Source organism: Vigna umbellata, chromosome 5, assembly GCF_029865625.1.
Source record: "Vigna umbellata cultivar VRB3 chromosome 5, Vumbellata_1.0, whole genome shotgun sequence".
Lineage (NCBI taxonomy): Eukaryota > Viridiplantae > Streptophyta > Magnoliopsida > Fabales > Fabaceae > Vigna > Vigna umbellata.
The window spans coordinates 40,996,867-41,008,214 of record NC_142169.1 but is presented as its reverse complement, the minus strand read 5'-3'; the positions used below and the strand labels follow the sequence as shown (position 1 = coordinate 41,008,214).

The window sequence follows — 11,348 nt, the reverse complement described above, 5'->3', positions numbered from 1 at the left end:
ATTTACGTTAAAAGTTATACTTGGCTGGAAGTCTAAACAGAAATAATAACCCACAAAAATTTATATGTACATTTTCTTGAATTTTTTATTTTAATATAATTTTCATCGTTACATAATTTATTCGCAAATGTTAAATATGAACTTCGATATGTTAAAAACTTTTCTAACAATTTTTTAATAATAAATTATATGTTATTATTTTATTAGTTTGTTTAAATATATTGAATGAATCACAAACTATTAGGTAAACTTGTAAAAAGAAAACCGTTGTTAGAAAAACATTTTTCTCGTTAAATATATAAGGGTCTACTGCAAACAATATAAGATAACAATCGCGGTAAGTCTTACAACTTTTGTATAAAAGGAAAGAAACAGAACGTATATGATTTTATAACTTCATTTTGAATTGTCTGTGCTGCAATAGAGACATTTCAGAAATGGTAACCATCAAAGCTTCTTACACAGTAGTTCCAAATCAACCAACCCCAGAGGGTTTTCAATGGCTGTCTGATCCTGACCAAGTGGCGCGTCAGAGCCACACACCCACCATCTACGTTTACCATGCAAAGCACAACCATAACGCATTAATTGAACGCATAAGAAACTCTCTTAGCAAGATTTTGTGTTATTACTATCCAGTGGCTGGTAGATTGAGAAAGTTAGAAGAAGATGGCAGGTTGGAACTGAATTGTAATGCAAAAGGAGCGGTGTTGATTGAAGCAGAATCCACAAAAACAGTGCATGATTATGGTGATTTTATGGATGAGTCCGCCAAGGACTTGGTTCCAACAGTTCATTACACAAACACCCCAATTGAGGAACTTCCCTTGTTAGTAGTGCAAGTAACGAGTTTCCTTGGCGATGAAGCGTTTTCCATTGGAGTTGCTATATCTCATACTTTGACTGATGGTGTTGCTGCCATTCAGTTCATTAACTCATGGGCAAAGTTGGCTCGTGGAGACACATTAGAGCCTCATGAAATGCCCTTTCTGGATCGAACTGTGCTAAAATTCACAGCCCCTCCATCACCCCCACGCTTTGATCACCAAGAATTCAAGTCTTTGCCTCTCATATTAGGAAGAAGTGACACCACTCTTGAGAAAAGCAAGAGGGTAGGCGCCATGTCGTTGAAACTGACAGCAGAACAAGTGGGGAAGTTGAAGAACAAGGCCAATGCTGATAAATCAACAGAAGGGTCAAGACCTTATAGCAGATTTGAGGCCATTGGTGCACATGTATGGAGATGTGCATCTAAGGCTCGTAGATTAGACGAGAATCAACCAACTCTGCTGCGGTTCAATGCTGATATTCGCAATAGAGTAATTCCACCTCTCCCTAGGAATTACTTTGGGAATGCTTTGGTCTTAAAAACTGCATCATCGCGCGCTGGAGAAATCTTATCAACTTCTTTGGGTCATGCAGCTCAGAAAATAAGAGAAGCAGTTGAAGAACTTACATATGAGTATATAAAATCACAGGTACATGGGACAAATTTTTTTTGCTACCCTTTTAATCTTATATCTATTTCTTTGACATTTCTTTTACAGTTTTTCAGTATTTTCTTCGTACTTGGCCGTGAAAAAAAAATTAAAATAAAATAGCATGAACAGAATAAATGAGTGAAGGGGAGAATTAGGATCTTGGTCGTCGTCCAAGAATGTATCCGAGATTGTTATCTAAGCTCTTCAAATTTCTGTTTTTGTTTTTCTACTGTTCTCAGAATGTCGTAAAAAATTCATTTCTGCTTGATGCTTTAAACGTCTCTTGTTGCGTCTTATAGCTAAAACGGGCATGGATTGAATATTTTGCCCACCCCCTACGTTTACCATTTTTCTTGTTATGTTCATAGAGCTCAAACAACTTGTTTACAGTTAAGCATTGTTTATATCAACAAAAGAACATGTATACTAATATACACAAGACACTTGGGTGAGATATATTGCGCAACTCTGTTCCGTCTAATTGATTATACATTCCCCAATTACCGCACCTCTATCATCATGAATGGTTAAAGTTGGAAAGTGTACATTCCCTTATCTAATCCTTGACTCCTCTGCACCCTGAACTTGTTCTAAAAATAGATCTACATTCCCTGTTTGACTGTGTTGGGTTCCTCACACCATTTTCCATAGATATTCAGTCCTTGGATATGCTTAAGAATGATTTCTCTCATTTTTCTGCTTTATATAGCAGTCTCTTTACCTGTTCTGTATGTCAAATTTTCTTTTTCAATAACATATATACCTTTTTCATGTTTTTTATCGGATTTTTCTCCCATTTTTATGTTTTTCTTTGAAACATGTTTATCAAAGGTTATCATAATACTTAAGATAATTGTTAATAAAAAAAAACAAATAGATGAATCAAATTAGGAATGATCCAATTCGTTTTTCATAATTAAGAGTGATTCAAACATATTAAACTAAAGTGTATAATTGATCAAGTAAATCAACTCCATCATAGTTAGGAAGAAAAATAACCAAATTTAGCTATTTTGAAATGTTTAAATGCAATGAATTGATTAAACCATTTCAAAGCATATTATTTAATTTTATAAATTATAATTAAGTTAAATTTAAGTGGTTTTATTGGTTCTTTTAATGCAATTCATAAAAACATCCTAAAATGAAGGTATAATCATGAATATTTTGACTATTTATTTGAATTTCTCATGTTACTTTTTACAGATAATTTTTTTTTTCAGTTTGACCTCATTAGAAGTCAAGACGATATGGATAAAGCAAGGGCTTTGTCCTTTGGAATAAATGAAGGTAAGGATGCAGTGTTTGTTGGGAATCCTAACCTTCGTATTACAAGTTGGCTGAGTATGCCAATGCATGGAGCAGATTTTGGGTGGGGAAAGCCTGTGTATTTTGGTCTAGCAGGTGGGACTGTACAGGAGAGGGCACTGATTACCCACGATCCAGATGGTGATGGCTCTGTTATTCTGTTTCTACACTTTCAGATGGAACATATTCAGCTTTTCAAGAACTATTTCTATAATGATATATAATCTATATATATCTATCTATATATCTATATATATCTATATATATCTATATCTATCTATATATCTATATATATATATATATATATATATATATATATATATATATATATATATATCGAAGAAGACTATATAATGTGCTGTTTATTTATTATTTCAGTCGGTTGTTGATGTTTCGATATATTATATCGAGAAATTGTGTTTATGTTTGTATTATTATTGGTTTAAGTTGAAGTATTATTTAAGACCATGATCGATTTTATGGCTGATCACTAGTGTAGTCAAAGAAAACGATAGTGGTTATTTTCGTTTATAGATAACGGTTCCTGAATTGAAGCATATATAAGTAAGGCAAAAAGGGGTAGGTTTTTTGCCTCGGTTCAGAACCGAGGCAAAAAGAGTAGAATTTTGTCTCGGTTCACAGGTAATCAAAATAGTAGAGTTTTTTTCTTTTTTGTGTTTTTGAAGGATTTTTCGTCTCGGTTCCTTCTGAATCGAGGCAGTAGAGCGTTTTTTTTTTCTTTTTCGCTTTCTATATCTTAGCTCCAAACGGTGATCAAGCCTTTTTTAGTTTTTTTTTTAAACTTTTTTTACTTTTTAAACTTTTCTTTAAATATCTGAGATCAAGCCTTTGTCCATCATCTCAAATGATGTATTGGGTCTTGAGTATGCTATATATTGATTTGATTTGATAGGTCTTCCAGATCTTTGAGTAGCCTACAAAAGTAAATGAAAACTAATCAATACTTCATCAAAAATTAAAAAGCTGATGAAGATTACATGAAGTATTTATCCATAGTAGAAAGTGAAAAGATCATGATTCTTAACATTCATGTTCATGCGCATTCTTCTTAGATTTCAATAACCTATTATTAATTCAATAAAGTAAACAAAATGAATATTTTCATTGACGAGAATATTTTCATTGATGAGCATATTTCCATTTGGCCGTGAGACAAGATGACCAAGTTCATCTTTGTTTTCCTCTCCTCAGGTGGTGATACCTTCCAATATTAATATTTGTTCTCAACCACAACTATAAAACTCTGCATTACTACTTAACTTCATAACTTTGATTCCCGAACAACATATACGTATTAATATTACCAGTGATTCTACACATCAGCCGCGAATTCTCCATCTGGAAATCAGTAGAAGAAACGACCATAAAGCTGCTGAAGTATCTTTTCCACTCGCATCTTTTCTCTATTTTGAAAATCCCCTTTTGAATCACCAAAAGTATATATTTGTTCCTCTCTTGTCTCTTAAGATTCTCATTGTGCCTGATGATCATAGCCAGCCGGCAACCTTCCAAAACGAACCTACCATGCGCCGCCGTTAGCCATCACCGCAACCTAGCACCACCGCTGATCATCTTCATCGCCAATGCCACCGTCATCAAACGCTAATTCGCACCACCACCATCAACACAAACATGCAATCAGAAAACCCCCAATCGAAAGTCACAACACTCATCTTCTTCACCAGAAACCTCCATTGACGCACCATCACGAAGCTCCGTTCATCACCACCTAGCGCCGCCGTCAACCTCCATGTTCGTCTCCATGGCGCAACCCCGTTCAACCTCCATTCATCATCATCAGGCATCGTCAACCTGCAAAATCAAACCAAACCCAAAAATAGATAAATCCTAAATCCCAAGTCGCGCCTCCATGACCGAAACCACAATGCTTCAACCTCCAACGAGAAAAGCACCATATAGAAATCGAAACCTACAAGGGATGGTCTGAACCCTAGAATCACAGTGAAGAAGGGGAACCTTGACTATTTTGGTGTTGACGCCAAGGACGGAGCCTCCGCCGTGGACGGATCCCAAGCTCTAACAAGCCACCTGGAGCCACCCTTCTGAAACCGAGGTCGAGAACAGTGGCACCACAGTTGATTATGGTTTGTTGCTTCTGAATCTGAAGTAGTTTGAAGGCGGAGTCCATCTCTCCCCATGCTTCTAAATTATTCAATTAACGTGCTTCGGGTCCCCAAAGGCAGAATTTTAACCGAGGTCAAAAAGCAATTTTTCAAGTATTAAGGCATCAGTTGGAATTTTAACCGAGGTCATACAGTGTATATGTCTCGGGTCCCCAATGAACCGAGGCAGTAGATCATGATTCAAAAGGCTATCATGCCAAAAGTCAAATCTGCAGGAATTTTTCCAGGGTGTTAGGCATCAGTTGAAATTTTAACCGAGGTCATATGGTGTATATGCCTCGGTTCCCCTTGAACCGATGTAAAAAAGTTCGACTAAGGTAGTTGCACCGTATCATCCACAAACTAATGGGTAAGCTGAGGTGTCTAACAGAGAGATCAAGTGAATCCTAGAGAAAACAGTTGCTACATCAAGAAAAGACTGGTCATAGAAACTTGATGATGCTCTCTGGGCATTCAGGACTGCAATGAAGACATCTATGAAGACATCTATGGGTTTATCACCTTATCAGCTAGTTTATGGGAAAGCATGTCATTTGCCAATGGAGATGGAGCACAAAGCTTTATGGGCGCTTAAATTTTTGAATTTTGATCCTTCTGAAACTCAAAATAAGCGTAGAAGGCAGATGCTGGAGCTTGAAGAAATGAGGTTGCATGCATATGATTCATCCAGAAGCTACAAAGAAAAGGTAAAATTCTATCATGACAGGAAGTTGATAAAGAAGGTCTTTAATCCAGGGCAGCAGGTACTATTGTTCAATTCAAGATTGAAGCTGTTTCTTGGGAAGTTGAAGTCAAAATGGTCAGTACCAGTCATAGTAAAAAGTGTGCGTCCACATGGAGCAATTGAGTTGATTGATCCATCTGCTAGTGATCAACATAGAAGCTGGGTGGTGAATGTCAACGTCTCAAGCATTATCTGGGAGGATAAGTAGAGCAGTTGTCCACTATGATGAAGTTGGTTGATCCTTGAAGCTTTATTGGGTTAAGCTAGTGACGTTAAAAGAGCGCTTGCTGGGAGGCAACCCAATGATTTAAGAACTTTTAATTTTTAGTTTGGTGATGTAATTATGAACTTTTGTTATTTTTGTTTTAGTTACAAACTGTTTACAGGGATTACATCTACTGAAGGATGTTATATGGAGGAGTATATACTGAAGGATACTAGGTTCGTTTGCACCTACTGATGGGTGTTGGAGGATTTTGGGTCAGGCTCGTAACGTTAAACAAGCGCTTACTGGGAGGTAACCCAGTGTTCTAAATCTGTTGAACTTATTTTCTCTGGTTTTTAGAATAGGGTTTGATGTACTCAATTTGAAACTTTGTCTGTTATGATGGTTTGCTTGTGACTTTTGTGTGATAAGTAATGCTTGATGATGCTTTGATATTGATTGATGTTGAGAATGTGCACATTATATGCTGAGATACAAGTGCTTCACAAGCTTTGTGAACAAATGCATGATGTTGTGAAATTGATTATGATGCTAAGCAGGATGTGTATGTGGAATGGTTAAATGAGCCTATATGTGAGGTTTTGAGATCCAGAGTTTTGAGTGAATGCTATTACATTGAAAGCATGAATGACTTTGCCCAAGTTTTCTATGATTGAATCACTTTCTCGTATGTAACCCTTTTTAGCCAAAATGCATGATTCTATCCCATAAAAAGAGAACACTATGTGTTCTATCCTTTGAACCTTTAGCCTTGAACATGATTTGAAAACCCTCTTTGAAAAAGCTTTACCTTGAGTTGAGTTAAAGATGTATTGTGGTATTGATAAATGTTCAAGTTTGGGGTTGTTGGGAAGTCTAGAAAGGGAAAATAACAAGCATTGAGCCAAGAGCTAAGCATGTGAAAATAAAAAGAAAAGAAAGAAAAAGAGAAAGGCTTAATGCAAAAGAAAGTTGGGAAGAAGGAAGAATGGTTTTATTTAGATGATTCACTTGACTCAAGGATTTTGTGATCTAGAAAAACCAATTTTCTTGGCAGCCCAACCACATTATAAACCATAGAAAAGTCCTTGTGAGACACTTACTTGTGAATGTGTTTGACTATGGTTAAATGAAAGCCAAAGTTAATTCATGTGACATTATGATAGTAGAGTGAATGAGTGATCTCTTATACACTTGTGTGTTTGAGTGAAACAATTTTTCTGGTGAGAACAAATTCCATGAGCACATAATTTCATCTTTGCTTAGCTGATTGATCATTCATGAGAATAGCTGATGGAAGCTACTCCAGGTTATGCAGAAGAAGCTCCAAAACTCAGAGAAGTGGCAGCGGATTGAATGAATTCAGTGGAGTTCTGGATGCACGTAAGGTGTTTGATAATATGCTAGAGTGTTTGAGTGGTTGTGTTTGGTAGAGTTCTAGCTCAGTAGGCTTTCCAAAGGGGAAAGAAGCTAGAGGAGGTGCAAGATAACAATGCACAAGGTTGAACTTGAGAGTAAAAGCTGAAAATTGGCAGCATTTCTTTACTACAAATCAAGTTGAGTTTACAAATGATGAAGCTCTCTTTTATAGGAGAAGATGAGCTTGGAAGCGTGCAAGGAAAGCTACTGAATTATGCTAATTACATGTGCTGAAGACTAATGAACGTGAGTTGCATTTTTCACGTGGGAAGCATGGAGAATGTGCTACAAATGAAGATGGCTCACGGTGTGGCTTGTGTTCCACGTGAAAAACAAGTAAAGTGTTCTTCAAAGTAAAGAAGAGTCATGGCTGAATGTGTTGCACATGGAAAGTGTGGAAAACATGCTTCATGGCTGGTTGCAACATACATTCCTTCTTGCTTCCTTTGTTTCCTCTTTGCTTGGCAACTCTCCTAGGAACTTTCCAACCTTTATTGTCCTACAAACAATGTAAATGGAATTAGTTAAAGAGAACATGCTAAGACTTAGAAAGAAAAGATTAAGTCCTTTATTCAACTTCCCTTTCTTGGTCTTAGAGTAAAGTTGATACTTCTTTGGATGGGAAGTCCCTAAAGGGGTTGCCATCATTCCCTCCCTCTTTAAAAACGATTTGTCCTCAAATCGGGAAGAAAGAAAGAAGCATAAAAACCAAAGTTGTGCTTCTTTCTTTCTTCCCGATTTGAGGACAAATCGTTTTTAAAGAGGGAGGGAATGATGGCAACCCCTTTAGGGACTTCCCATCCAAAGAAGTATCAACTTTACTCTAAGACCAAGAAAGGGAAGTTGAATAAAGGACTTAATCTTTTCTTTCTAAAGTCTTAGCATGTTCTTCTTTAACTAAATATCTTTATCTTGTTTTGTAGGTAGGAATCCATGAGCATCCATACTAGGAAGCTTAAACCAGCAAAAGAGAGAAAATGAGGCAAGTAGAAGTACATGTTGCAGCCAAACCGTGAAGCCTTCACATTGGAGCACATTTTCAACACTTTCCATGTGCAAAATAATCAACCATGCACATGTGGAGCACATTCCAGCTGTGGCCCATATTTTCCACATGAAACACATTCAAACCATGCATCTCCTTCATCTAAAGCACATTTCCCACGTGAAACATCTTCAGCTGGTAGTCTATGCACGTTTGAATAGCTTCTTTAGCACATTTCAGAGGCTTCTCTTACTCTATAAAAGATAGCTTCTCATTCTTGTAAAAGCAACTTGAATTGTATAAAGAAACTCTGCTGAATTGTCCAGCCAGTTCTTACTTTCAAGTTCATTGACTTGTGCCTTCTTAGCACACTTATCTCTAGCTTCCTTCCCCCTTGGAAGGCCGTTTGAGCTAGAACCTCTGCCTACACACTCCAAAACCGCACCAGACAATTCATCAAACACCTTCCGTGCACCTCCAACTACATCTGCGTTTTCTAATTCCGCTGCCACCTCTGGTCCGAGAAGCCGCTCATTCTTGAAGAGTGAAGCTGCTTCCATCAATAGCATTTGTTGGATTTTATGGAATTGTGTGAACACTAAAGCATGTGTGCATCTTAACTAAATTCTTTGTGATGAGCGGATTTGAGTATATACTTGTCTTGAGAAAAGAAGTTTTGAATGTGGTGAACCATTGTATGGATTGGTGGAAGATTGAGTTACATCTTTTTTGCTTGAGGACAAGAAAAGTTTTAAGTTTGGGGTTGTGATAACAGTTGAAAAACTGTTATTTTTACACTTAAATTTGACCTTAAAGACAACCTTTATGACTTAGAAACTAGCTTGGAATCATGTTTTTGTTGAAGTCTTGGAAATAAGAGACTTGGACAGGTTTTATGCTTGATTTCCTTATTTTTGCAGGTTTTAAGATGAATTGAGTGAAAGAAGTGAAGGACCTAAGAGTTGGACACATACGGGGAAATCTAGATCTGGGGAATCTGTCCCAATAGTAGTCTAAGCCTAGACATAGAAGTATGATGGTTGGTTGCCTTTAAGCTTCTGTTCTTTATAATGCATGAGTAATTGCTAGGGAGACAAGACATTGAAAACTAGTGATTATGATTAGGCTTTCTTCGCCGAGACATCGGGTTTAAGGTAATTTAGAAAGTGACATTAACAATTAATGAAGAAAGATGAATTCCAGAATACATGAGAGTGTATAGGATGAAATTGATAAACCCCAACAACATATTCATTCATATATTTCATACCACGTGTTTTGTTTCTTCTTGCTCATTGATCAATTCATGCATTCATATTTACTTTTTAGTATTTTGCATTTAAACCTACAATATTTTGGTCACAAGTCTTAGATAATCAACCAATCACATAACTGTCTAGGCCGTGAGTCCTTTGGGAGAACGATACTTGGTCTTACCAGTTTTATTACTTGATATGATTCAATTACACTTGCTGAGGGTTAAACAATGCTATGTGATTAGACATCTACTGATGGATGTTACTGACAACATGTACTGATGGATGCTATGATGATGAAGATGGTGTCAAGCTAGTGACGTTAAAGAAGCGCTTACTAGGAGACAACCCAGCTTTCTAAACCTTTCCTTTTGATCATTTGTTTTGTTATTGTACTTTGCTTCAATGAACTACACTACTTTGGTTCAATTGTGTTGTGTTTTGTGATGAGTATTGCTTTGTGATATTCTAGTGTATTGATTGATGTTGAGATGATGCATGATGTGCTGATATATAGGTGATGGCTCATAGTGTATGAAACAGGTGCTTGAGGTAAAACTTGATTGAGATACTAAGCAGGGTGTTTTTCTAAATTCTGGGACTTATGAGTTTACTTGTGTGAGATTTGGGCTTCAGAGTTTTTTTGTGAATAATTGCTATTACTTTGGAAGCATGAATGATTTTACCCAAATTTTCTATGATTGAACTACTTGCTTGCAGGTTTCATTTGATAAAGACCACCTTTTGTTATCCCTTATTCTTTTAGCCTTAACATGATTGTTGACCACTGAAAAGAAAACAATTTGTCTTAACCTTTGAACCTTGAGCCTTATGCCTGTTTTGAAAACCCTTTATGAAAATCTTTACCTTGAGTTAAATTGGGAACATTTGTGAGGTATTGATAAAGGTTCAAGTTTGGGGTTACTGAAAAAATTGAAAAGAAAAAGCATTGAGTTAAGCAGTGAGTACATGAAAAGCAAAAGCAAAAGAAAAAGAAAGATGAAAAGAAAATAAAAGAAAAGCTCAATGCAAGGGAAAGCTGGGAAAAAGAAAGAGAGTTTGTGCTTGAATGATGAAATCATAAATGTCTCTCTTAACTCAAGGATTTTGCTTACTAGAAAAACCAATTTCCTTCTTAGCCCAGCCAAGTTACAAGCCATGAAAAGCCCTTGTGATGACAACTTGCTTGTGCGTATGTGATGAGTCAATATTTTCTTGACTTCACTTAGTTTATTGTACCAGATTTAATTCGGGAAATGTGCTTAATTGTCCAATATTTTCCCATTTTTGCTAATTGTGCTTAATTTGATCAGAAATTCTTATTTTAATTAATTTGAATTATCTGAGCTTATTATTTGCATTATTGATTGTAGGGAAATTGTTGGATAATATTTGGGACATTTTGGAGGTCAAAAGAAAATGCCACATCAAATATACTTTAAACTAAAATGAGTGAGGAGGTGTGGATTTAAATTATGGGAGTGCACATGGAGATGGGCTTGGTTGGAGAAGCTAAGAAAGGGTGCAAACGGAAGACAATAGCAAGACCATCTCGGTCCAACAGCAGTGTCCAGGAGGTGAACTCGGTAATGAATCTTAAAGCACGGCCTGCACAGTCCAGTAGAAGCTGTTGCACGCGGACTCAAATGAAAGTCGTGTGGGCTGGATGAATGAGGGGTGCACGTGAAGCAGCTCATTCGCTCTTCAAACCCAGCGTCCAGCAAGGCACGGAGGGCTTCACGCGGACAGCTACCGGCACAGGGGGCCCATGGAGAAGCACGGTGCATCCAACAACAAGAGGAGTG

General features: G+C 36.8%; 2 protein-coding genes across 2 annotated transcripts; both read left to right on the top strand.

Annotated features, from left to right (window-relative positions):
* The first annotated feature begins 358 nt into the window (after positions 1–358).
* LOC148198361 (spermidine hydroxycinnamoyl transferase-like) lies at positions 359–3,316 on the top strand. The gene is made up of 2 exons (XM_088115046.1): positions 359–1,478; positions 2,705–3,316. Exons 1-2 carry the CDS (start codon positions 438–440, stop codon positions 3,011–3,013), a joined length of 1,350 nt encoding a protein of 449 aa, XP_087971172.1. The 5' UTR covers positions 359–437; the 3' UTR covers positions 3,014–3,316.
* A 2,102-nt stretch (positions 3,317–5,418) lies between these two features.
* On the top strand, positions 5,419–5,886 carry LOC148198360 (uncharacterized). The gene is made up of 2 exons (XM_088115773.1): positions 5,419–5,600; positions 5,718–5,886. The coding sequence occupies exons 1-2, from the start codon at positions 5,419–5,421 to the stop codon at positions 5,884–5,886; spliced, it is 351 nt and encodes a 116-aa protein (XP_087971899.1).
* Positions 5,887–11,348: the final 5,462 nt, after the last annotated feature.

Coding starts and splice junctions, on each gene's coding strand:
- LOC148198361 (XM_088115046.1), top strand. CDS start 438: ATGGTAACCATCAAAGCTTCTTACACAGTAGTTCCAAATCAACCAACC. Junction 1,479..2,704: donor ATGAGTATATAAAATCACAG/GTACATGGGACA, acceptor TTTTTTTTTCAG/TTTGACCTCATTAGAAGTCA.
- LOC148198360 (XM_088115773.1), top strand. CDS start 5,419: ATGAAGACATCTATGAAGACATCTATGGGTTTATCACCTTATCAGCTA. Junction 5,601..5,717: donor CTGGAGCTTGAAGAAATGAG/GTTGCATGCATA, acceptor GTTCAATTCAAG/ATTGAAGCTGTTTCTTGGGA.